Genomic DNA, 26,665 nt, shown 5'->3' on the forward strand with positions numbered 1-26,665 from the left:
GTCTTCCCCTGACTCTGCCCTCGGATGTAAGTCTTCTCCAGGTTTCTGTTTTCTTTCTACCCCAAAATGTAGCTCCAACTTTGAGTTTCAGTTCTCTTTCTCTTTCAGCCTCTTTACTCTCTGGAGTTCTTGGTAGGAACACCCCTGTGGCTTCCCAGACCCATTATGGAAGCAGTGCTTTCACCTGGCCCCAGACCACTTCCCTTATGACTCCTCCCTTCTTCCCAACATTGAGACCTGACCACCTGCCTTCATCTGTGGCTTCACCTACCACACCACCACCCTCCACTCACATTCCAGTTCATCACTGAGATACGTACACTCAGTCTTCCCAGCAACCTAGTTATTTTTCCCCTCTTTTGTTCCTCACCTAGTTTTAGACCTCATCCCCATTTTTCTAGACTATTAGAAAAGCTTTGAGCACTATATTCTGTTTTCATTCTACAAGAGGGTTAATTTTGGAAATACGGTTCCTGTCCTGTCACTCCTGCCCACCTTCCCTACACAAACACCTTCAAGTCATTCTTTGCTTTGCTACTCTCATATCAGGAAGCACATCAGACATGAGGGGCCTTTAAGCCGCCTTCCCACTCAGACATCCTGAGCCTGTGGTAGGACCGTTTATAATGATAGAGACGTTCCATATCTGCCTGGCCAACTCAGTAACCACTGCCATCTGTGGCTCTTGGGCCTTGAAATGTGGTTAGTGCAAATGAGTCGCTTAGGTTTTCATTCTCTTTCATTATAATTTATTTAAATCACAATAGTTGCATGCAGCCATTGGGTTACTTACTGGGCAGCACAATTAACCTCTACTAACTGGGTACTAACTCCTCCACATAATGTTCCTGGCCTTCTACTGCTATCCAAATCACTCCCTTCATGTGCCCTACACACTGGTGAGAAACCACATGCTGGACCTGCATGATGTGTCACCTAGTCCAGGAGGCCTTCCTGTTCCTTATTCCCACCCTCCTGGGGCAGAGGGAATGACCGCTTCTTCTGAGGCACCAAAGCACTTGCTTGTATGGAATTCCCATAATGCTTTACACACTGTTTATATATTTCTACATCAATTCCTCAAGGGCTGGAAGGCTGGGTTTAATTCTAAGAGTTTTGTGCAAGGGTCTATCACTTACTGGGCAGTGGGGAATGAAGATGAAGAGGAGGCTCCATCCTCCAGAGATCACACATTTGAATAAGCGGATGTTCAATGAAGACAGAGATACTTACTGCAGAATATATGATAAGTTTTCTGTGGCTCGGTGAATGGGTGACACTCTTCATGTGATTGAGGATTTCACTGACCAGGACACCTTAAAGGAGACAGATCAACAATGGAGCTGAACCAAATCTGGGCTTACACTTTTGTGAGTAAAGTTTGTGAGTAAAGTTGGAGACTATCCCCACCCTGACTCAAGAAGGCATCTGCTATGTGTTAGGCAGCATGGTGAACATACATTATTTTTCACTGATTCTCAAGTCCATGCCTAGCTAAGGAAAGCTGAAGGCTAGAGGCATTCAGTGACTCACAGCCCGGTAAGGAGAGCCAGGCTGTGTGCCTGTACCCTACCCATGCCATACCATGTCAGATTTTGTTATGGCTTGAGGTATGAGGGTGGCCAATTTGGAATGAATTTTATATCATAAAAGACAAGTGTTAGCCAGTGATCTTGTCCAGAGATGACTGGAAATAGCAGAACAGCAGGTGGCTTCTCTATTCCTTCCCTTGCTTCTGCTCTCTGACAGTCAGACCTGTGCAGGCCATGGGCTGTTTTGTGTAGGCCAGGTCTCCAGGGGATCCCAACCAGGTATCACTGTTTGGGGGTAGCCAGCATCAACAGCTTTCACCTGAGGTATCTGCTTGTCTCTGATGGAGGAACACTTTTGCCCTTCATATGTGAAGGCCTAACTTGTTGCCGCTGAGTGGTGAAAGGCAAATGCACAACTCACAGTCTCCATTCTATCTGTGGGCACTGAAGGCTATGTGTTTTACTATACGTGTGCTCTCCTGGCATGGGAATGGCCAGTGGTTTGGCTATGTTTGTTTTTGGTGATGAGCATTGATGTTAAGAGACTGACCATAATCCCAGATACTATGGTCCATGCAGCTATGGTGGGCTCAGAGCATCATAGCACCGAGTTACTGTGATAGGTACATAGGTGCAACATCTGAATGCCCCTCCCCCCAAGCTCATAAAATAGTGACAAAAGATAGGTCTATACATCAATAACTAGTACAGCAAAGGGTTGATTAGAGATGTAGGTGGTCTATTCTTTAGATCAGGCATTTCCTTGGCTGTGAATGGAAAGAGCTGGATGTTGCATCTCTAACAAGTTTAAATCTCTCTGTCCTGGAAAACTTTTTAGGGAATTTGACTTGATCTTCAGCCAACATTGGAACTAAACTCTGTGGCCAAGTTTCTGGGAGTTATAATAGCTATCTGCAATCAGCAACCTGCCTATGGTCAACAGGTGCTTTTTGGTCAGCTGCAGGGTTACTAGTGAAAATGTGTTCTTGTTTCTGGATGGTCAGCTGCACTAATGAATATATGTGTTCTTGTTTCTGAAGTAACCAGGGGGTGACGATTATCCCCAGGTTCAGGTATATCAATATTGTTTTATAGGTGGGGGAACTAAGGCTCAGGAAGGCTAGCAATAAGTCCAAGATTATACAACTTGTAAGCAGAATCGGGTTTTGAACCCAGCACATTGAACTTCAAGCCTTTGTTCATAATCATTAGACCCCATTGTAGCAGAGAGTGTCTAAGTTCCCTGCTGAATCTTTTATTGATATGTACCACTCAGACAAAACCACTGATATGGAGATGTAAACATCATTCCTTCACAGCTGGTCCCTAGCAAAGGTTGGCCAAGTTTTTCCATAAAAGGCCACAGCCTAAAGTGTTAGGCTTTGTGGACCAGGATCTGCTGCCACCACTCAGCTCCATGTTTTATGACAGCATGAAAGAATCTGTAGACATCTGTAAATGAATGAGTGTGGCTGTGTTTCAATAAAACTTTATTTACAAAACCAGACCATGGGCTAGATTGAGTCTACAGGCAGTAGTTTGCCAACCCTGGTCTGGAGCAAGAAGTCTTCATTAACTGACATGACTGGCCCTTTATCCCTAAATTGGCCTCAGGGATATTATTTTTAGTGTGTGTATCTTTCAGAATAGTGCCACTCTTGACACCAAAGAAGGAATAAAAGTTCTGCCAAAGGTTGGAAAATGCTGGCCACAGTCCTGCTGTTCCCATGTTACTCTGTCACCCGGACAAAGCATGTTTCTGGGCAGGATCATGTGCAGATGTTTCATCATTTAACAAGCATGTAGCTGACACAGCTCCCTTGCCTAGCCAGAACTGAACAATGGACTGAGCTTGTGTTTTGGCAGAACCGTGCAAGAAGCAATCAACTGGCTCATTAGAGGCACTGAACTTCCTCCAAAAAGCAGTGGAGGTAAGTCCACACGATTGCCAGCCTGGAATGTCTCAGGAAAGGGCTCCTGTAGACAGAATCTAGCTTACTACCCTCATCTGAGAGCAAACTGAGACTCAGCTTCCCCCATAAGGAATCTTCTAGTAGTAAAGGGGCTAGGAGGGGAAATAAGAACAAACTTCTAGGATAAAACATGTTTCTTATTCATGTGTAAACACCCTGCATCTAATATTAGATTATGGTCAATTACTGATTGGTATGGAGCATATTGGAATTCTGGTATGATGCAGGTTGGCAGGGCCTGATATTTCTTTGATTATTATTGTTGTTATTATTATTATTATTATTAATTAATCTATTTGAGAGGGAGAGAGAGAGAAAGAGATATCTCCCATTTACTGGTTCACTTCCAAATGCTCTCATCAGCTGTGGGTGAGTGCAGTCTGAGGCCAGGAGCAGGGAACTCAATCCAGGTCTCCTTTGTATGTGTCAGGTTCCCAAATTTGAGCCAGTCATCACCACTGCTTCCCAAGGTGCCCATTAGCAGGAAATTGGTTTCAGAAGTTAGAATGAAGATTTGAACCCAGGCACTTTGATATGAATGCCAGACTCCCAACTGCTTTCTTAACCCATTAAACCAAACAAGGATTTTTTTTTTGCATTGCTTGAGGATTTTTTTTTTTTTTTCATTTCCAGCCAGTTGCTAGGTGATGCTGATGTTGCTGGGCAATGGGCTGTATTTTGAGTAGTGAGGGGCTGGAAAAGAAATCAAGAGTCTCACCCAGCTTGGGACTGGGGCATGCTGCTGGTTTGGTGGGCAAGAATGAGGCTTGTGACTTATGTCGCCAACACAACACCCTTGGCATACTTTGCATTTAAGCACCTAAGACTGAACTTCTTCCCTGGGTACTGCTGTATATATAGTCTGGATCCATTCTGGTAGTTCCTCCAACACACTAGGTTCTGTCTAAGACTGCTCTCCAGATGCACTTCCTTTCTGAGAAGCTGAGTCTTGCTGCTCATGCCCTAATGTGGAGTACGGACTTGGGTGTTTCAATCGGGGCTGCCTCTGTGCTGTGCAAGCAGGACTTCTGCACAGCAGGTGCAACACCCTCACGTCCACTACTGCCCACTCTCCTTAACTGTCAGCCCCAGCCGAATCTGTTCATCTCACATGAATTTGCTCCTGAGCATCTTGGTTTTATACCTCACGAGCGGCTCTCTTGGTTACAACCTGCCTCAATCTTATGCCTGATGTGCCACCCTGCTTTTCCAACTAGAACTGATTTCTCTTTTGGTTGATGATTTGATGATTTGAACTCTTTATGCAGCCCTGAGTGAACATCTCTGTCTATTTGCCTCACAAACAGGTAAATTTAAAAAAGAAAGAAAACTGGTCTAGGTCCCAGAATACTTTGCCTGTCTCTTGGGGTTCTGATGGACTTGTCCTGGTCTTGGAGTAAGCAGCATCTGGGAAAGGCTCAATTCCTGATGCAATTGTTCTAGCCTTCTCAAAACGTCTAGAATATATGAATCCATCTGACCTGAAATGTCTCCTGTGGTTTGAACTTTCATAATTATTGTCGCTCCCCGTCTTCATGGGGGAACGACACTAAACCCTGCCTAGGCTTCATATCCGAGTCACGGCACCATTATGTCGCTCCCCCTCTTCGTGGAGGAACGACACAGGACCCTGCGCTGTTCTTTCGTCTGCTCGGCCCTCCCCGGGTTTGCTGCTGGTTCTTCCCGGGTTGGCTACTATCCCTTCCACCTCCGTGGAAGGGCAGTTCCCCCTGGCCGCATTCCCCACTTCCGCAGGGGAGCGGCACACCGCCGGCCGGCTTTCTCGGGGGCTGCACGGGTTCCCTTAGATGTTCCCCATAGATGTTCCTGATGCATGCCGTCTCTCTCCTCCTTTATAGTCCTCCTCCGCCAATCCCAACTCGGCTGCCCACACGCCGAGTACGCTGCTCTCCTCCAATCAGGAGCAAGTCCTACAGTTTATTAGTTGAACTGGAGGCAGCTGTGCGGAAGCTGTTTACTTCTCTCCCAGCGCCATATTGTGGGAGAGCAGATGCATAGAATAAGTCCTAATTCGAGTAACTTAGTCTAGTCCGGATTGCTCCCCACAGATCCCCCTTTCTTTTTATTTTTTAGCGTTGATCCCACTTTCTTTTTATTTTTTAGCGTTGATACGCGCCTGTCTTCGGTGTCCCGCGGCACACACTCTGCTCTACTTGCTAGAGTTGCCACAGGCTCTTACAAGTCCTATCAATCAGGAAAACCGAATCCGGGTCCTCTCTTCGCCATTGTGAGGAGGTTTTTAGGCGCTGATGCGTGCCTGTGTTCGGTGCCCTGCAGCGCATGCTCTGCTCTGCCCGCAGGGGCTTACAAAACCTATCAGGCAAACCGAATCCAAGCCTTCTCATTGCCTTATTGTGGGGGAGACTTATTAGTGTTGGTTCGTGCCTATCTTCGGTGACCTGCAGCTCATACTCTGGTCGAGCTGCTTGCTGGCGCTTACCGCCTTAAATCAGGCAGACCGAATCCAAGCCTCCTAATTGTTGCATTGTGGGGAAGCTTTACTGATGTTAATTCGTGCCTGTCTTCGGTGACCTGCGGCGCATAAGCTGCTAGCCGCCGCAGGTGCTCATCGTGCTCATCGCCTCACTTAATCAGGCAGACCGAATCCAAACTTTCTCGTTGCCATGTTGAGGGGAGGCCTTATTTTTCTCTATTTCTCTATCTCCGGGCATTCCTATTTCTCCCATTCCACTTCTATCTTCCACCATTCCTATTTCTCTCACTTTACTTCTAAAACTTCTGTTTCTCTTATCCCTGCGGCTTTCCGGCACCTCGCCCCGCCGGCGGGTTCCCGGCTCTGCGCCGCTTCAGCCCGCGCGCCTCTCTCATCTGCGCAGCTTCCCGGCTTTGCGCGGCTCGGCTTCGCGCGCTCCGCGGTCTCCACGCTTAACCCTTTCGCGTCTGAACCACGGCCTACGCCAGCCCCGTTCCCTATCTATTCACGCCCCGTGCTCTCTCTGCACGCGGCGGCTTCCGCGAGTAACACAGCGTAGCTTACGTGTCCGCCACTAGCATTCAATCTAAGTTCCCCGGGCTAGCCTGGCGAATTCAACCCAGCGTACATCTCCGCCCCACGATTTGGCTTCCCGTCCTTTGCTCCCCAGGCTAATCAGACGGATCCCAATCTGGCTTACGTCTCAGCTTCTGGTTTCAACTTTTCGCCCCCTATTCCCGGGCTAACTTGAGAACCCCAAAGTGGCTTCCGTTTCCACCTTGGCCTGCCCCCCGCGGCTTCAATTTCCCTAACATTTTTCTCTACCCGGTATGTTTCCCCAAACTTTCCTCCAACGATACTCCTCCCTCATTTCTCCTGGCCTCTCCCCACAGTCCGCGTCCGAGTCTGTTTGTTCTAGCTTTCACTTTCGCTTTCGACCTTAGAGATTTCTCCCAGCTTCCCCCCGTAGTCCGTATCCGAATCTATGCCTAGGCTTTCAATAGCTTCTTCCGGCACCCTTTTCGTCCGGCTTTTCCCTAGGCTGTTTGCTAGTCTCTCTCTCCGATATTTTCCCAATTCTTCCCGTTTCTTCCCTCCTAAGTTTGCTATCCGTCCTAAGTTTCCTATCCGTCCTAGGTTTCCTATCCGAGTCACGGCACCATTATGTCGCTCCCCGTCTTCATGGGGGAACGACACTAAACCCTGCCTAGGCTTCATATCCAAGTCACGGCACCATTATGTCGCTCCCCTCTTCATGGAGGAACGACACTAAACCCTGCCTAGGCTTCATATCCGAGTCACGGCACCATTATGTCGCTCCCCCTCTTCGTGGAGGAGCAACACAGGACCCTGCGCTGTTCTTTCGTCTGCTCGGCCCTCCCCGGGTTTGCTGCTGGTTCTTCCCGGGTTGGCTACTATCCCTTCCACCTCCGTGGAAGGGCAGTTCCCCCTGGCCGCATTCCCCACTTCCGCAGGGGAGCGGCACACCGCCGGCCGGCTTTCTCGGGGGCTGCACGGGTTCCCTTAGATGTTCCCCATAGATGTTCCTGGTGCATGCCGTCTCTCTCCTCCTTTATAGTCCTCCTCCGCCAATCCCAACTCGGCTGCCCACACGCCGAGTACGCTGCTCTCCAATCAGGAGCAAGTCCTACAGTTAATTGGTTGAACTGGAGGCAGCTGTGCGGAAGCTGTTTACTTCTCTCCCAGCGCCATATTGTGGGAGAGCAGATGCATAGAATAAGTCCCAATTCCAGTAACTTAGTCCAGTCCGGATTGCTCCCCACAATTATGTCAATCTGACATAGTAGACCCTCCTCTGCTCTTCATCCTCTGTGCTGACACCCCATCCCTAGATGCAGTGCCCACCCAACTACCCTCGCAGGCTCCACCATCTGTCCCTATTCTGTCAGGTCCTGGCTTCTTCCCTCCACTCACCTCTCCTGAGTACAAGCATCCAGCATCCCCTTGCCTGATTCTGTCTTCATTATTGCAGGGTGTCCTATGGTACACGAGGCCATTTTCAAGGAAGAGACCTCACTGGGAAATAAATCTCAGCCCCTTTACAATTCCAACAGGAAAATTCAAACCTTTTCATAAATTTGTTATTTTCAACATATATCAATTTACAATGCATAATTACCCTATATTTTATCAACTTGAACAGTGGCCACTACTCAGGGTTTTAGGGAAATGGGCCATTTCTGTCATACCTCCTACTTGATACATTCATCCTGTAGGCCACAAGACACAGCTGGTTTTCATGGGGCTTGAACAACAATGCTTAACATTTTTTATCTAAAAAGTATGGGAAGGATCACTTAGCTTTGTTCCACAGCTTTCCTTTTTCCAGAATGGAAAACTAAGGCTCAGAGTAGGTAAAAGTGAGGCCCAAGTGCTTGTATTTTGTCCCAGGTGCTGCTTGTTTGGCGCCTTTTGAATACACGGAGGCACTGTACCTCTTTCTGTCTATGAAGTAGGCATTATCCTCACCCCTGTTTTGTAGAATGAAAGCTGCTGCAGAGTCATTAAATGGCCTGTCTGAGGTCACATGGCTGAGGTGCAGGACCAGGACTCAGCCCCAGGTCAGCCAACCACAAGTCCAGAAAGTTCCTCACATCTCTTTGGTACTTACCACCCTGGAGCCTAGATTTCTCCTTCTGTTTGTGAATTCCATAGAGGGACAGCAGGGACAATTCAGATAATTCTCTCAACTTGGTCATGGTCTCCTTCGTGGCCCAGGAAGGTAAAGTGAAATTGTGAACACTCTAGTAAAGAAGGAAAAACACATGCATTTTTATTCAAGGCTGTTCTCTCTGTTGACTTTTGAAATCCTCTTTCACCTCATAAGAGCTACTAGGGACAGTCTTTCTTGTTCTGCCATAGCTGTCCAAGAAAACTCCTTACTGTGGGTTGGGCAGTTGGTGCAGGGTTAAGATGCTGCATTGGATATTCCCACAGCATATTAGAGTACCTGGGTTAAAGCCCTGGCCTGGCTTTCAATTCCAGCATCTTGCTAATGCACACTGTGGCAGTAGTGGTGGCTCAAGTACTTGGGTCCCTGCCTTTCATGTGGGAGACTCAGATAGAATTCCCAGCCACTGGCTTTGGGCTGGCCTACTCTTAGTTACAACAGAAATTTGGGGAATTAATTGGCAAATGAAAGACTAGTCTCTCAAATAAATAAAGACATACCATTTTTAAAAAGGGAATGCTTTCTACTGTGGTAAGCAGTGTTGTTGATTTTCAGAAGAAAAAATTACAAAAATGAATTGCCCTTTCCCACCAAGTCTGTAGTTTTTGGCTGAACTCCAGGTCAGTGAGTAATTATATTTTGCAGAGCAAGAATACAGTAGGGCAAGGATGTACCTCCTTCTTTCATGAAAGCTTTAGAAATCTCTCCCTGTGCCTGTGGAGAAGCTGAAGGTTGACAGGGCTAGGAGATACTTTCTCAGCCAGCGTTGTGGTGCCGCAGGTTAAGAAGATGTTGGCAAAGATGGCCTCCCATATCAGAGTACTGGTTCAAATCCTGGCTGCTCCATTTCTGATCTAGCTCTCTGCTAATGCACCTGGGAAAGCAGCAGGAGATGGCCCAAGTACTTGGGCCCCTGCCACCCTCGTATGAGACCTGGATGGAGTTCCAGGCTCCTGACTTTAGCCTGGCCCAATCCTGGCTGTTATAATCACCTGGGGAGTAAACCAGTGGATGGAAGATTTCTATGTCACTCTGCCTTTCAAAATTAAATACATATTTTTTTTAAAAAAGATATTTCATCAAAAGCTGGGTGAGCCACATAGGAGGCCAGTTAGGACAGGCAGTGCATTTCTGGGGCATTTAATAATATACACCCACCCCCTCACCTTCTAGCTCACTGACTTCTGGGAATGGCTGCACCGTGCACCCAGTAAGTACTTGGTAAACATTTATTAAATAGTTGAATAAATTACCAGCAGGGCAGCTAGAGACCTGCCAATATTTTTTCCCTGTTATGGAGGCAGTGGGAGAGAAGAAGAGGGAAAGAACCACAGTGAAATGACTTATGCCGGTGCCGCAGCTCAATAAGCTAATCCTCTGCCTAGCGGCGCCGGCACACCAGGTTCTAGTCCCAGTCAGGGCACTGGATCCTGTCCCGGTTGCCCCTCTTCCAGGCCAGCTCTCTGCTGTGGCCCAGGAGTGCAGTGGAGGATGGCCCAAGTGCTTGGGCCCTGCACCCCATGGGAGACCAGGATCAGCGCGGTGCACCGGCCGCAGCGCACTGGCCGCGGCGGCCATTGGAGGGTGAACCAACAGTAAAGGAAGACCTTTCTCTCTGTGTCTCTCTCTCACTGTCCACTCTGCCTGTTAAAAAAAAAAAAAAAAAAAAAAAAGGAAATGACTTACAGAGGAAATAAGGGAGAGACATGGAAAGGTTGTCATATTATGGAGTAGCTCAGACCAAAGTGTAGGAATGAAGAAAAAATACCAAAGGGAGAACTAAAATGTGGGCACTTGTTGCCACTCAGTGGCCCTAACAAGGCTTGCAAATCTTTACTGAAGCAGAGGCTGATGATAAAGGGAAAATGCTGGGAGGATGCTGTGTGGTTTGGACAATTACCTCTCCCGTGGCAATTGAGAAAGAAATAGCAACTAAGGTACCTGCTTCCCCTGACACTAGTGATGATCTTGGAATCAGAAGTAGACACAGTCAGAGGTGTGGGGCCAGAATTTTGCCCCAGCACCAGTGAAATGCTTTGGAAAATTCGGGTAGAGAAAAGTTCTTTTACCCAGAAGGTGGAGCAGGGTGGCTAAAAAGCAACCACAGTAGTAATTCTATCGAATTCTTCTACCAAGGGTACTTAGAAGCATCATGCAATCAATTGCAACAGCCTGTCTGCAGTTGGATTGAATATTTCTATATCCAGAAATCAGTTAATTTTCTGTGTAATTACATTGACTTTTCCATTAAAATCCATGACATGAGTTCAGCATTCCTGAGTGACTGCAAAATAAATGAGTGGCCCTATATAGAAGAAAAACTACTTTGCTCACAATTTTCTAAAGGATGAAAATAAAAATAATGGAAAGAGAAGAAGTCAGGATTTTCAAGTTTATATAAGGAAGCCTTGAACTATGTTTCAATGTCTAAGAAAGTTTAAATAACATCTGTAAAAAAGCAAAAGGAAAAGCATTCATCTGTTAGAATCATTCATAAAATCTTTAAAATTTTTTCCTACTTACCTCACAAAATAGAGGGTCATAGACTCTACTCCATATTCCAAAAAGGTCTTGGCCATGAAATCCTGAAAGTGTTGGCAAAGTTTCTATAAAATCCTGAAATACAAACAGAAAAAAAAAAAAACTTTCTACTTCAAGGCTTCTCAGGTTGGGCACTCTTGACGTTTTGGGCTAGGTAATTCTTTGTCTTTGGCTGCCCTGTGCATTGCAGGGTGTTTATCTGTCTTTTGGCCTCCTCTGACAGAGGTTAGCAGCACTCCTATTCTCACAGTTGTGATGGCCCAATCTTCGCTAAATGCTCTCTGGGAGGCCCAGCCAGCCCTGTTGAGAACCTGTGTTCCTCAGGGAAAAGTGCATCAGTGATATTGATGCCAACCAGACAATGCTACACACACTACATGATCATCTCCCTTGATTACATTAAAATGCAGATAACTGCTGCTTAGTACCACATGTTCCTGGTTTGTGCTGAAATCATTCTGAAGGGCAGTCCTAGAAGTAGGTGAGCTGTAACTGAAGTGGTTCAGTGCCCAAATGGCTGCAACAGCTGGAGCTGGCTGATCTGAAGTCAGGGGCCAGGAGCTTCTTTCAAGTCTCTCACGTGGGTACAGGAGCCTAAGTACTTGGGCCACCTTCTACTGCTTTCCCAGGCCATAGCAGAGAGCTGGATCGGAAGTGGAGCGGCCAGGACTCAAACCGGCATCCACATGGGATGCCAGCACTGCAGGTGGCGGCTTTACCCGCTATGTCACAGTGCCAGGCCTCTCACTATGTTCTCTTATTCTTGACCATCAGGATAGTGACACTCAGGGTTCTCTGACTGCAATGCACACCCTGGAGGCAGTAGGTGATGGTCCAAGTAGTTAGGTTCTTGCCACCCATGTGGGAAACCTGGATTGAGTTCCTGGCTTCTGGCTTTGACCTGGCCCAGTTCCGACTATTGTGGACATTCAGGAAGTGAATCAGTGGATGAGAGCTCTATGTCTGTATGTCTCTCTGCCTCCCAAATAAGTGAAAAATAAAGTTATTTCAAAATTGGGAGCTTGAGGGGCCAGCGTTGTGGCGTAGCAGGTAAGGTAACCACTTTAGATGCCAGCATCCTATTAGGCTACCAGTTTGTGTCCCAGCTGCTCCACTTCTGGCCCAGCTCTCTGCTGATGGCCTGGGAAGGGCAGAAGATGGCCCAAGTACTGGAACCCCTGCTACCCTTGTGGGAGACCTAGAAGAGGCTCCAGGCTCCTGGCTTTGACCAGGCCCAGTGCTGCCATTGCGACCATCTGGGGAGTGAACCAGTTGGTGAAAGATCTCTCTCTCTCTCTCTCTGTCTCTTCCTCTCTCTGTAACTCTTTCGAATAAATGAATAAATCTTTAAAAATGAGGAGCTTGATTTGAGAAATATAATGATTCAATGTTAGCAAATCTATGAAGATAATTAGTAATAGTAATTGGCCCAAGGAAAGAAATAACTAGAATATTTAATCTTTTAAAAGTTCTTTTTTAATATTTTTAACAACCCATATTGATTTAAAGAAACACTCAAGAGCAGCATTGTGGCACAGTTGGTTAGCTGCCACCTGCATTGCTAGCATCCCACATGTGTACTGGTTGGAGTCCCAGCTGCTTCACTTTCGATCTAGTTCCCTGTTAATGTGCCTGGGAAAGCAGTGGAAGATGGCCCAGGGACTTGGAACCCTGCACCCATGTGTAACCTGGATGGAGTTCCAAGCTCTTGACCCAGTACTGGCAGTTGTAGCGATTTAGGGAGTGAACCAGCTGATGGAAGATATCTCTCTCTTCCTCTTTGTCTCTCCCTCTCACTCTGCAACTCTTTCAAATAAATGAATTTTTTAAAATAAACAAACAAAAGAGAATTAGACATCCTATTAAAGAATTCAATGAAAATGTATTTCTTTGGGTTTAAATGCCAGCATGCTTAATAAAGAAAAATGTCTGAAATGAGGAATGAGAGAAGGAAGCCAAGTATAACAGTGTACTATGTGTAATAATCAATGCCAACCAACCAAGAAAGAAATCAGAAATTGGAAAACTAGAGATGAACCATTATTATTTGCAGATATTGTAAACCTGGAACAAACAATAAAAATATAAAGACATTTAAGAAGAAAACCCTAAATACTCTTTGAATCAAGAACAAGTAGGGAAACATAATATATTCTTGGAAAAGAAGACACAACATTGAAAAGCTGTAAATTCTTCCAAGATGATTTTATAAAGTTAAAATGCCAATGAAAGTACTAAAAATTTTAAAAAGTACTTTTGGAGTTAGATGAGCTTACTTAAAAATCTAAAGTATAGAAATGAAAACTCAGAAAAAATAGAGCACTGAGGTATGGCTAGTCCTTTAGATAGTAAAGCATGATACGAAGTCTTGGTAATAAAAACTATGGTTTGAAATAATAAGAACAATTAAATATAGAATAAAAAGTCCAGGGGTGAGCTTTTGGTGCAGTGGTTAAAACATTGCTCAGGATACCTGCATCTCATATCCGAATGCCTGGGATCGAGTCCTGCTTCTGCTTCTGATCCAGCTTCCTGCTAATATGCACCCTGGAAGGCAGCAGATGATGGCTCAAGTACTTGGTCCCCTGTCACCCATGTAGGAGACCCAGATGTAATTTCCAGTTCCTGGCTTCAGCCTGGCACAGCCTCTGCTGTTGCAGGCATTTGGGGAGTGAGCCAGAAGATGGAAGATCTCTCCTTCTTGTTCTTTCAAATAAATTAAAAAAAAAATAACTAAACTTTAAATAAAAATTTATAGGAAAAAGAAAACGAAGAATCCAAAAGAAAAACAGTCTAGGAAATGCAATGGCATTTAAGTAGGTGAAGGTACTCAAGCTGACTCATAAAGTTCTATAGTACAGCAGTGGTCTTCTTGTCTGATTCCTTGTTTCAGAGGGGACACCTGTGGTGATGTTTTTCACTTAGCAGAGTGGCAAAGAGCCCCAAAGTTATCCATGCACTGTTGGCAGGACTGTAGACTAGTAGGCACCCTTGTTTAGGCCTCCTAGAAGTGGAAATTGGTCTAACCTCTTTGGAGGGTAATTTGGTAATATTTCAGATGGACCTAGAATTTTTACTTCTTGGATGTTATCCCAAAGACTTCCTTGTGAAATTATTTAGATGCACAGGGGTTCGCATAGACTTGTGTCAAGAAACAAAAGATTGGAAATCACATCTCCATCAATAGGGGCTGGTTAAATAAATTGTGGTATAATTTGTAAAAAAAAAAAAAAAAAGAAGAAGAAGAAAGAAAAGAATGAATGAGGAATTCTTTTATGCATAGTTATAGAAATACTTAAAAATATTTTACTATATGAAAAACACAAGGTGCCCAACTCTGTGTGACACACCTCTGTGTGACACAAAGGGAAACTATCATCATGCATTGTGTTTGTTTGAATAGACATAAAGAAACTGGAAGACTATCCAAGAAAATCATGCCAGGGGGGATGTGTGGGGTCATGGAGAGACTTTCCATTATATTCCCTTTGATATTTTTCAATGGTTAGACTGTAGAAATGTATTACTGATTCAAAAGATTATTTTTAATGCACATTCTATCTTTTATACAGTCTTGAAAAGGGCTATTTCACAAAGAAACATAGAAACAAAAAACATTATCTTTAGTATACGAAGTCCATAGCCCCAGCTCTCAGCCTCAATAAGGCAGGTGATTTCAGACTTGCATTTATTTTTATCCAGCCAATCATTTATGTGTGGCTCCTGCCAGGGAGTTCAGTGTTTGCAAAGGATTGGTTTCTCTATTGGTCTGTAGCCCTGTATAAGGATATGGATCAGTGGTGATCTCTCATGAAAGGTTCTAGCACATTGCTATAACCAGTCATACTCATCCCATGCTTTTTAATAAATGAAAGCCTTAGTCCTGGTCTTGGCCCTCATGCTCTTTACATCACCAACCTTGTAAGGTTGCAGCCTCTTCTGGAATTCCTCCGATTGCAAAGTCTCGCTTTGAAGTTCTTGAAAACGAGGGCAGTTTCTGAAAGGCAGGTACAGCAACTGAGGATGACAGGAAAACCGTAAAAGCTTTGTTAGTCAGCAGCACTTGGCTAAATAAGCTGCAGTGAAATGTGAGGCCTCATTAGGTCCAAAGTGGCCTTAACAAAAGATTAAAATGGGTTTTGAACTGAATGGAAATTCTACAATTAGGGGAGGAGGGGCTGGGGAGAGACAAATGGTGTGCAGAACTGAAATCTTTTATTATTTTTTTTTCCCCTCTCTCGAACTCGTGTGCACAGGGCTGTGCTGTTGGTGAATGCTCACACTTCCTGGTTTTCCAGGTGGATAACTTTTCTTGCCTGTCCCCAACTCCTTTCATTTCTAGCACTAAGTGTGCAGCTGTGCACACATGCAGCCCCACCCCCAGCCCCCTGACTATGGAGAAATATGTAGGAGGCTCCAGAAGGAATCTTAGGAGATCCATTGACCCCTCATTGTTTCAGTGATGACAAGTTTGCTGACTGTTAAAAAAGGGGTACATATTAACAGTGCTGAAAAATACCCTTAATTAATACGAGAGGCAGGCATTTGGCACATGGTTAAGATGCTGCTGGAGATACCTATATTCCATATGGCACTGTCTGGGATTGAGTTCCACCTCTGCTTCCAATCCAGCTTCCTGCTAATGAGCGCCCCAGGAGGCAGTGTATGATGGCTCAAGTATTTGGGCCCTGCCGCCACATGGGAAACCCAGATGGAGTTCCTGGCTCCTGGCTTTGGTCTGCTCCAGCCCTGGGAGGCAATCAGCTGGGGCTTGCCACCCATGTGGGAGAATCCAGTGAATTCCTGGTTCCTGACCTAGCTCCAGCCATTGTTTCTCTCTGGAGAGTGAACTAGCAAATGAAAGATCTCTTTCTATCTCTCTGCCTTTCAAATATAAAATAATAAATACATAAAAAAATGGGAAACAAGCCTACAACTTAATATGAAGACAAAGTGATCACCCTAAAACAAGTTTAAATTTGACCATCTCTTGAAGTTTTACTGTGATCCAAGCTTATTTTGCTGCTCTTAATTTCTATCTGTGCTGCATTTCCAGTCCTTGGTGGACGTCACTATTTGGAAGTTTCTTTTCTTCCTCAAATGTAACATTTACACAGCTGAACTCAGCTTCTTCATTTTTAACCAATTCTCTACTTTCGCCAGTGGCTAAATTTATCAACCTGCTAACTAGGGCAATCACTTTCTTTTGTTTGCTTTCTAAGTATCCAGATATTCTTCATCCTGCTTGTCCCCTCCCTGCCAAGCCATCATAACCTCTGTGTCAACTACTGTCAGAGCGCCTATCTGTTCAATCTTGGTCTACTCTTTCTGCCTTCACAACTCATTCTCCACACAGCAACTACACTAATCTTTTCTATCTTTTATTTATTTAAAGTTTGTTTGTTTATTTATTTATTTAAAGGCAGAGTCACAGAAAGGCAGAGGCAGAGAGCTCTTCCATCTACGGGTCCACTCCCCAAATGACTGTAATTGCTGGAGCTGGGCTGATCCAAAGCCAGGAGCCAGGAGCTTCTTCTGGATTTCCCCCATGGCTGCAGGGCCCCAGGCACTTGGGCCATCTTTTGCTGCTTTCCCAGGCACATTAGCACAGAGCCAGACAGGAAATGGAGCAGCTGGGACTCGTACTGGTGCCCATAAGGGATGTTGGCACTGCAGGTGGCAGCCTACCCACTATACACAGTGCTGGTCCCCCATCTTTATTTTTTAAACACTAACCTTTTTTAAAGCATCAATAAGAACATGTCAGTTGGTGGTTCACAATCATCATTGTTTTTCCATTTTTCTTGGAGTAAAATCTAAACTCACTAGTGTGGCCTCTGAGAGGTTCCACAGCTTACATGATGTGACCCTGAGAAATCTTGGTGTCTTCTCCTGCCATCGAACCTGCACCCAACCCTCCCCAGCAGCACTGAGGGCATTCTTGTTCTCTGCCCCTTACACACGATTTTCAGGGCCCCAGCCTGGAGTACCCCCACCACTAACCCCCAGACCTGCTCTTCAGCCATCATGCCTGTCACTATCATATTAACTTGCTTTATTTCCTTCAAGGAAGTCAACATCCTCTAAAATCACTTTATTTATTTATCTCTTTATTATCCATTCCCCATAAAAATAAAGTCAACGAGAGCCAGGATGCTATATTGCTCATCTGCTGTCTCATTAACACCTAGAACAGGACTAGGCTTATTAGTAGGTACTCAGAAAAGATTGATTTTTTTAAAGTTCCTTCTTGTCACTTCAGATTTTTGTTTAAAGTTTGCTTATTTAATTTATTTGAAAGGCAGAGTGAGGAGAAGGAAGACGAGGGGGAGGAGAAGGAGGAGAGGAGAGAGAATCTTCTATTCACTGGCTCACTCCCCAAAGACCCTACAATACCCAGGGCTGGGCTGAAGCCAGAAGCCAGAAGCCAAGAACTCCACTTGGGTCTCCCACATGGGTGTCAGGGACCAAAGTACTTAAGCTGCCTTCTTCTGTCTCCCAGAGTATGCATCAGCAGGAAGCTGGATCAGAAGCAGAGGCAGGACTTGAATCCAGACACGGCTTAACCCACTGTACCACAATGTCCATCCTCATTTCTGATTTGGGGTGTCACCTTGCATTCCTTCCTCTAATACCTTTGACCATGGAATTTCAGGCTTCTTTTCCTCATTCCTGAACTGTGTAAACAGTTACTCTCTGAGGCCCCAGCATGTCTTCCTGCTAAGCCATTGTCTGGCAGATGCCTCAAAGCACCACTCCCTGGTGTGTGTGATGCTGAAGAACACAGACATTCATGAAGGGTCCACTCATGTGCACTGCCTTCAGTCCAAATTTCCCTGCATTGCTTTCAGGTTTTTCCCCAGGAGAAATTATATCGTTGAGGGAATAAGCAGATGGCTGTTCATTAAAAGGCTGTGCTTCTATGTAGTGACTTAACCTTTCAAACTGTGTTTTCCCACCCACCCACAAACTGAATCAGGTTGCAAATCAAAAGAATAATAACCTAGGGGGCTGGAGCTGTGCTATAGTAGGTTAAGCCTCAGCCTGCAGCGTCAGCATCACCTATGGGCACCGGTTTGTGTCCCAGCTGTTCCACTTTCGATCCAGCTCCCTGCTGGTGGCCTGGGAAGGGAGCAGAAAATGGCCCAATTCCTTGGGCCTCTGCACCCACGTGGGAGACCTGGAAGAAGCTCCTGGTTCCTGGCTTCAGATCAGCCCAGCTCTGACCATTGTGGCCAGTTGAGGAGTGAACAGCAAATGGAAGACCTCTCTCTCTGTCTCTCCCTTCCTCTGTCTGTAATTCTGCCTCCCAAATAAGTAAGTGAAAAAATCTAAACACACACACACACACACACACACACACAAACAATAACCTAAATATCTGTCCAGAGTTTTGCTGTTTACAACATCTTTTCCATCCTTCAACTAACTTGGCTTTCACAGATCCCAGGGAGGATCTGTGGGGTCTGCTGTTGCCATTTAGCAGAAAAGGAAGCTGAGGGAAGGGTGGGGAGGTTACTCAAGGTTATCTGGGTGCGTCTCAAACTGGTAGTTGGCTCAGACCTAGGTCCTCCAGCTTAAAATCAGCCCATCTTCTAACATCACACTGGCCTTCTTTCAGTCTCGAGATTTCCTTCTGGGGGCTGATGCTGTGGTGTAGCAGGTAAAAGCCGCTGCCTGCAATGCAGGCATCCCATATGGCCACCGGTTTGTGTCCCAGCTGCTCCACTTCTGATCCAGCTCTCCGTTAAAAGAAGGCAGTAGAAGATGGCCCAAGTCCTTGGGCTCTGCACCCGAATGGGATAACCAGAAGTTCTTGGCTCCTGGCTTCGGATCGGCGCAGCTCCAGCTGCTGTGAACTACCGGATGGGGGACCTCTCTGTCTCCCTCTCCTTCTCTCTCTGTGTAACTCTAACCTTCAAATAAATAAATAAATAAATATTTTTTTAAAAAAATCATTGCCCTCTTGAAGCTCCATGTCCATGTGGGTCTTGCTCTCTCAATTCCTCCAGCACATATGGTTTGCATTTGAAATCATTGTCCGCTCTTTAGTGCTGTGTTCCACAAGTCTCACATATGCAAATCTTTCTTCAGACAGACTACAAATTAGAGAAGAAACTTGGCCTCACAGTGCCTGTATTTCTCTACAACATTCAGCAGTTCAGCATAGCTCTGGAAGTAATCTGGTGCTGACTGATCTAGTTATTCTTTTTTTTTTTTAACTTTTATTTAATGAATATAAATTTCCAAAGTACGAATTATGGATTACAATGGCTTCCCCCCCATACCGTCCCTCCCACCCACAACCCTCCCCTTTCCCACTCCCTCTCCCCTTCCATTCACATCAAGATTCATTTTTGATTATCTTAATATATAGAAGATCAGCTTACTATACATTAAGTAAGGATTTCAACAGTTTGCTCCCACACAGAAACATAAAGTGAAAAATAATAGATGATTTTTTTTAAATGATGATGAAATCAGATCAGACCTATTGTCTTGTTTAATCCCAGTGAGAGTCAAGTTGGGAATTGATAATTTCTTTTTTTTTTTTTACAGAGGATCAGTTTAGTATGCATTAAGTAAAGATTTCAACAGTTTGCACCCCCATAGAAACACAAAGTGAAATATATTGTTTGAGTACTCGTTATAGCATTAAATCTCAATGCACAGCACATTAAGTACAGAGATCCTACATGAGGAGTAAGTGCACAGTGACTCCTGTTGTTGACTTTACCAATTGACACTCCTGTCTATGGCATCAGTAATCTCCCCATGCTCCAGTCATGAGTTTCCAAGGCTATGGAAGCCCTCTGAGTTCTCCGATTCTTATTTTGTTTAGACAAGGTCATAGTCAAAGTGGAGGTTCTCTCCTCCCTTCAGAGAAAGGTACCTCCTTCTTTGAAGACCTGTTCTTTCCACTGAGATCTCACTCACAGAGATCTTTTGCCAGAGTGTCTTGGCTTTCCATGCCTGAAATAGATCTAGTTATTCTTAACTGAGTTCACAGAGGATTTTTCCACCTTAGTGAGTAGGTAGTTGGAAGCCATAGGTAGATAATCTTGCTTGCTTCTCTTTCTCTCTCCCTTGTTCTGTTTCTCTCTTCCTCTTCTAATAGCACCTGTATTCTCTTTCCTGTGTAACTAACTTGGGATCTTTCAGGATTATGGGTTAAATAGTTATTGGGTCTACATCGGCGGATTTTGCCAAAAGTCGACAGAGTAGCTGACCAAAGTGTATGATGATCTGAGGAGAAATTCAGTTTCTACTTGCTCTTGACTAGGGCTCTCCTTGTCTTACATTGTCTTTTGCATCTTTTTAAAAGAAAGAATTAGTCTCTCAGTATACTGACCCGATCTTCAGACAGGGGGACTGTGTGCACTGGGATGGGTTGCCAAAGTAGACTGGGATTCCAGATTCTGGGGCCCTCTGGGGGAAACAGGGCTGCAAGATTTGTCATAGCACTCATCAAAGTCCGGTCAACATCTGTGCTACGAACATAAACCTAGAGTGGGAAAACCAAAACAGAAGCCAACTTAAAGGAAACTTGCTTTCCTGTGGAGCTGTCAGGGTATTAGAGAAAAAAGCAGACACCCACACTAAAATATTAGCACATATGTGGTAATATCATAATAATACTCTTTATGAAATGAACAATATTATGAGTATATCATGGTACAAAGTAACCCAGCAGGCAATGGTTGCACTGACGAATGAGACCGTTAAGTGTAGGCTACTTGCCAAGCCAAAGTAGTTACATAGGTATCTTTGAACTGGTTCATATTCATAACATTTTAGGAACAGTATAATTGTATAAAGAGAGGTACATTTGTAAATAAGATCTCTGACTTGTGTAAGTTCCTTAGAAAATAAGCAAAGGGCTGACACTGTGGCATAGTAGGTAAAGCTGCCACCTGCAGTGCCAACATCCCATATGGGTGCCGGTTTGAGTTCTGGCTGCTGCTCTTCCAATCCAGCTCTCTGCTATGGCCTGGGAAAGCAGTAGAAGATGGCCCAAGTCCTTGGGCCCCTGCACCCATGTGGGAGATCCAGAAGAAGCTCCTGGCTCCTGGCTTTGGATCGTTTCAGCTATGGCTGTCAAGGCCATTTGGGGAGTGAAGCAGCAGATGGAAGATATATTTCTCTCTCTATCTCTTTCTTTCTGCCTTGCAACTAAATAAATCTTTAAAAAAAAAACAAAGAAAGTAAAATAAGTGCTTTATATATGCAGAATTGTTTTTGTTTTCTCACGGTCAAGGTTTCACTACTTGCCTGTTCGTGATTATAGGACTCATTCAAGAATCTTCCATATCTTTTCCTTATATGCTCTCCAAGTTCATAATGCTGCTCCATACCAAGCTATAGCAAGAAATAAAAACAAAAGTTACTGAAAGCAATTTTTATGAAACAGAATCATAAAAAGTTGTCTTCTCTCTCCTCGTTATATGTGTAGGGTGAACAGTGTGCTTAATAATTCCATAATACTAGCACATACTTAAATGGAAACAAGAAGAGAGGTGTTATTTTGAGCCACTATTCCTTAAGGAAACTTGTTCATTTTTATTAGCACTTAATATTTAGCCTTGCACACAAAAGGTACCTAGTTGATACCAATGATACTGCTCTCATTTAAGTAAATTGTTCACCTCTATGGATAACAATGGGATCCTGTCTGTAAGAACATTCAAAAGGATGGGATGACCACTTGCTGGGGATTTTGTAGCAGAAGTTCAACAATCTAATGAGGTGGGGCTAGATGAATTTGGAGGTCTCTTTTAACTTCAGGGTACAATAATCTTCACAGTTGGTTTTTGCCTGGTTCATAAAAAGTTAGCACCTGTTACTTAGAGTGTGGTCTGTGGATTGGCAGTATTGGCATCACTTGAGAGCATGTTAGAAAGCAAATTCTTGGGTTTTACCTGTGACTTGTTGAACCAGAATCTTTAAGGGTGGTGCTCAGGAATCTGTTGTTTATAAGCTCCTGATGGGCAATAAGTCAGAGACTGCATTGGCTCAGTAGTAAATTATTTGAGGTGCTTCTTTTTTTTAAAGATTTTTAATTTTTTTTTAAAATTTATTTGAAAGAGTAACAGAGAGAGGTACAGACAGAGAGAAGTCTTCCATCTGCTGGTTCACTCCCCAGATGGTAGCAACGGCTGGAGCTGCACCAATCTGAAGCCAGGAGCTAGGAACTTCTTCCGGGCCTCCCACGGGTGTGCAGGGGCCTGGGCCATCCTCCACTGCTATCCCAGGCCATAACAGAGAGCTGGATTGGAAGAGGAGCAGCCAGGACTAGAACTGGTGTCCATATGGGATGCCGGTGCTTCAGGCCAGGGCTTTAACCCACTGAGCCACAGTGCCGGCCCCTGGGGTGCTTCTTGAAATGCGGATTCCTTGGCCTCTCTCCCAGAGACTCTGGCTCATCAGTTCCTGAGTGGGATCCCAGAAATTGCATTTTAGCAAGTACTTCTCCCCTCCCCAATGATTCAGACGCAGGTAGTAGATCACCATGATTTGAGAAACATTATATTCCAGTTTAACTTTAATCCAGAGCCTTGTGAGAGCTCGAGGAGTTAGAAAGGATGCAGTCACCTTGACCACTTCTTGATCTCACTTGCTGGTTTGCTTGTCGGTCTTGGCCACCACTGTCATCATGTCCCACCTACGATAGGGATGAAGTGGGAAAAGGAGCAATGCCCTGGCGAGTTAAAGAAGCAGGTGCTTTGGGTCTGTGTTTTAACTTACAGCTGACTTTGAAGAAATGGGCATCTATATATAGAACAGTTGTTTTCAATCTGTAGAGTACACAGAAGGACCGCGAACAGTCATTAAAACACAGATGTCTAAGGCTGGTGCCGCAGCTCACTAGGCTAATCCTCCACCTTGCGGTGCCAGCACACCGGGTTCTAGTCCCGGTCGGGGCGCCGGATTCTGTCCTGGTTGCCCCTCTTCCAGGCCAGCTCTCTGCTGTGGCCAGGGAGTGCAGTGGAGGATGGCCCAAGTGCTTGGGCCCTGCACCCCATGGGAGACCAGGAGAAGCACCTGGCTCCTGCCATCGGATCAGCGCGGTGCGCTGGCCACAGCGCGCCAGCTGCACCAGCCATTGGAGGGTGAACCAATGGCAAAGGAAGACCTTTCTCTCTCTCTCACTGTCCACTCTGCCTGTAAAAAAAACAAACAAACAAACAAACAAAAAAAAAACAAAAACCAAACACACACACACACACACACACAGATGTCTAGGCTTTACTTTCAGAGTTTCTGGTTCATGGGCATAGGGTGAGGCCACAGAATTTACATTTCTGATGAGAACACAGCTGACGGTAATGTCTTGCGTCCAGGGGTGGACCAGCAGCTGAAAGCTGCTGATTTGGAAAGCTCATGCCTCCGCATCATGCTGATAAGAAGTGCCTGGCCCAGAGGCAGGCATTGGCACTCCAGAACTTGGTTCTTCAACAGTGGCTCATGTACGTACAATTGGAATCACCTGGGAGCACATTAGCCATGCAGAACCTCAGGTCTGCTGAGTTTAAATCTGCATTTTAAAAAGATCCTCAAATGGTTCATTTGCACAAGGAACCACAGCAACATTGCTCCGGGAGAGTCTATCTGATGGAAGGGACTCCCAGAAGAACCCGTGGTCTTACTAAAAAAGCATACTAAGGGACCTAAGTCTCTACAGAGCCATAGGTATTAAGAAGCAAACCTGAAATTTTGTGAATCTTCTCTAATCCTAAGAAGGTTGGAAGAGCTCTGACTTGGGACCCAAAAGAAAATGGCCTCAAACAGTCTTTCTGAAATTTCTCCTCCATGAAACATAGTTTAGTCAGAGCAGTGTTTCAACTCCGGTTGCATATTAAGCTGGTCAATTAAGGAGCTTCTAAAAATTCCAGTGCTCAAGCCACATTCCGCCTATTAGTTTTGGGAGCATTCCATTCTAAACGTTCTGTGACATTTTCACAATATATTTAAATAGTGCTTTGGTCAGGACAAGAGCAATGCACCTGGGCTTGGGGGACTCCAAAGAGAAGAGACAGCCACTCTTTATAGTGAGTGGGAATGGGGTTCCGGAAAAGCAACTATGAATGCCACTGCTCCTCAGTGTACCTTTTCTATAGGTGTCCTTATGAAAGCAGTGTTCCCTGTGTTTAACCCCTTACAAGGGAGTCTCAATCCCAATATGCCCAGCTGAAAAGTACAATCCTGGCATACGCACTTTCAGAGTCATGTTTTTCCAACTCAGCTTATTGAATACAAAACTATGTTTTGGCTTTCCATGGTTCAGCCTAAGAAACTCAAGGGCTGGATTTTAAGTTTACTTCTTGGCTCTTTTCAGTATTTCTAAGTTTCTCTATATTCTTCTGTTGCCCACACACATCTCTTATACATATTCAAAGCCAACAAGGTAAAAAAAAAATCCCAGCAGATGGTTCTATATCCATTTCCCCTCAAGACTCATCAACAATTTCTAACTGTAAATCCAGCCAACCTGAGTGAGTTGGCCAAATCCTTGTGGCCATGAAGATTCCTTGATGGGGTCATTGGGAAAGGTTTCAATGGGGCTTCGATCTCCATGCCGAAATACCTGAAAGTGGAGAAGAGATGGCAGTGTTACATATTTCAGTTGTGTTTTGCTTCTCTCTAGCATAATAATTTTCTTCTAAACAACAGCTGGTTTTCAACCTTGACTGCCCACTGAAATAATTTTGGGAGTCTTAAAAAAAATTCTGAGGACTGGGCCAGCACCATGGCTCACTTGGCTAATCCTCCGCCTGTGGTGCTGGCACCCCAGATTCTAGTCCCGGTTGCTCCTCTTCCAGTCCAGCTCTCTGCTATGGCCCGGGAGGGCAGCGGAGGATGGCCCAGATGCTTGGGTCCCTATACCTACATGGGAGACCGGGAGGAAGCACCTGGCTCCTGGCTTCAGATCGGCCCAGCACTGGCCATAGTGGCCATTAGGGGAGTGAACCAACAGAAGCAAGACCTTTCTCTCTCTCTCTCACTGTCTATAACTCTACCTGTCAAATAATAAAAAAAAAACAATTCTGAGGACTGAGTCCCACTCCTACTGATTCTTTTTTTAAATGAGTCTGGGGTGCAACTAGGACATGAAGATTTAAAAAATCTCCCTAGGGGCCAGTGCTGTGGCACAGCGGGTTAACGCCCTGGCCTGAAGTGCCGCATCGCATATGGGCACCGGCTCTAGTCCCGGTTGCTCCTCTTCTGATCCAGCTCTCTGCTGTGGCCTGGGAAAGCAGCAGAAGATGGCCCAAGTCCTTGGGCCCCTGCACCCATGTGGGAGACCCGTAAGAGGCTCCTGGCTCCTGGCTTTGGATCGGTGCAGCTCTGGCTGTTGAGGCCAATTGGGGAGTGAACCATCAGATGGATGACTCCTCTCTCTCTGGCTCTCTTCTCTATGTAACTCTGACTTTCAAATAAAAATAAATAAATCTTTAAAAAAAATCTCTAGAGAAGTCTCAGGTAAAGGAGTGCTATTCATGCCCACTAGCACTTTCACTGGTCTCAGGTAATGTAGGAATCCAGGTGGTCAGCCTTCAGAAGGCAGCAGACACATGCATGGTGATGGGTTCATGTATAAGGGCAGGAAGGAACAGAAAGCTTACCATGTCACTTTTATTGCAGATGGACTCTGATACTTCTAAGAGAAGGATTACTCCTTTGATTACAATTTCAGTAATAATGGCATTAAACATTTTACCTATAATAAAAATGGTGGTTTTTAAATGCCACCTTCAATTTGTGACCATTCTGAGCCAGTGATTTATTTGTGTTTAGGACTTTGGGGAAGGAATCATGGGCAGGGAGATTAGGAAAGCTAATCTGAATACTTTAAGAACACGATTCTGGATCTGTAAGCATTCAGTGCTATTTTGATTACACATTTTTCATTGGAGAGAGTAATCAGGACTTTGGAAACCTTGGTACTTTGATCCTAATATGCTTTCTGCCAAAACTATAATGTAAGCAAAAAATAAGGAAAGAATAACATACTCACATCTCTGAGTATGACGTGAACTTGACATTGATATCAGTAACTTTTTTTGAAGGTTTATTTTTTTTAAAGTCAGAGTTACAGTGAGAGAGGAAGAGAGACAGAAATCTTCCATCCTCTGGTTTGCTTTTTAATTGGCTGCAATGACCAAGGCTGAGCCAGGAGCTTTATCCATGTCTCCCACGTGGATTCAGGAGACCAAGCACTGGGGCCATCTTCTGCTGTCTCCCTAGGTGCATTAGCAGGTTCCTGGATTGGAAGTGGAGCAGCTAGTACACATGCTGGCATCCTTAACGGATGTTGGCTTTGCAGGGGTTGGCTTTACCTGCCATGCCACAATGCTGGACACTCAGCAACGTTTTTAATACAGAGAAAGGCTGTATAACACCGTGCTTTATCTGAGATTACCTATATCTGCCATATATACTACCTGACGAATATGTTCCTTTGAAAAGAGGG

General features: G+C 45.0%; 1 protein-coding gene across 7 annotated transcripts in view; it reads right to left on the minus strand.

Annotated features, from left to right (window-relative positions):
* ACP3 (acid phosphatase 3) overlaps positions 1 to 26,665 on the minus strand; it is an 88,158-nt gene that overhangs the window by 50,071 nt on the left and 11,422 nt on the right. For 5 of the 7 annotated variants that reach the window (XR_007908674.2, XM_051818462.2, XM_017338011.3 and 2 more), the window contains exons 2-8: positions 24,683 to 24,778; positions 21,466 to 21,552; positions 20,546 to 20,698; positions 15,112 to 15,210; positions 11,176 to 11,268; positions 8,593 to 8,725; positions 1,234 to 1,316 (exon numbers count right to left, since the gene is read on the minus strand). Coding sequence is in view for 6 of the 7 variants with exons in the window: in XM_051818462.2 (XP_051674422.2) it covers positions 1,234 to 1,316; positions 8,593 to 8,725; positions 11,176 to 11,268; positions 15,112 to 15,210; positions 20,546 to 20,698; positions 21,466 to 21,552; positions 24,683 to 24,778 (744 nt within the window). In the remaining variant the exon portion in view is untranslated. The remainder of the gene's footprint in view (positions 1 to 1,233; positions 1,317 to 8,592; positions 8,726 to 11,175; positions 11,269 to 15,111; positions 15,211 to 20,545; positions 20,699 to 21,465; positions 21,553 to 24,682; positions 24,779 to 26,665) is intronic. The other 2 variants (XM_070072816.1, XM_051818463.2) reach the window with 1 other exon arrangement.

This window comes from Oryctolagus cuniculus, chromosome 4 (assembly GCF_964237555.1).
Source record: "Oryctolagus cuniculus chromosome 4, mOryCun1.1, whole genome shotgun sequence".
Lineage (NCBI taxonomy): Eukaryota > Metazoa > Chordata > Mammalia > Lagomorpha > Leporidae > Oryctolagus > Oryctolagus cuniculus.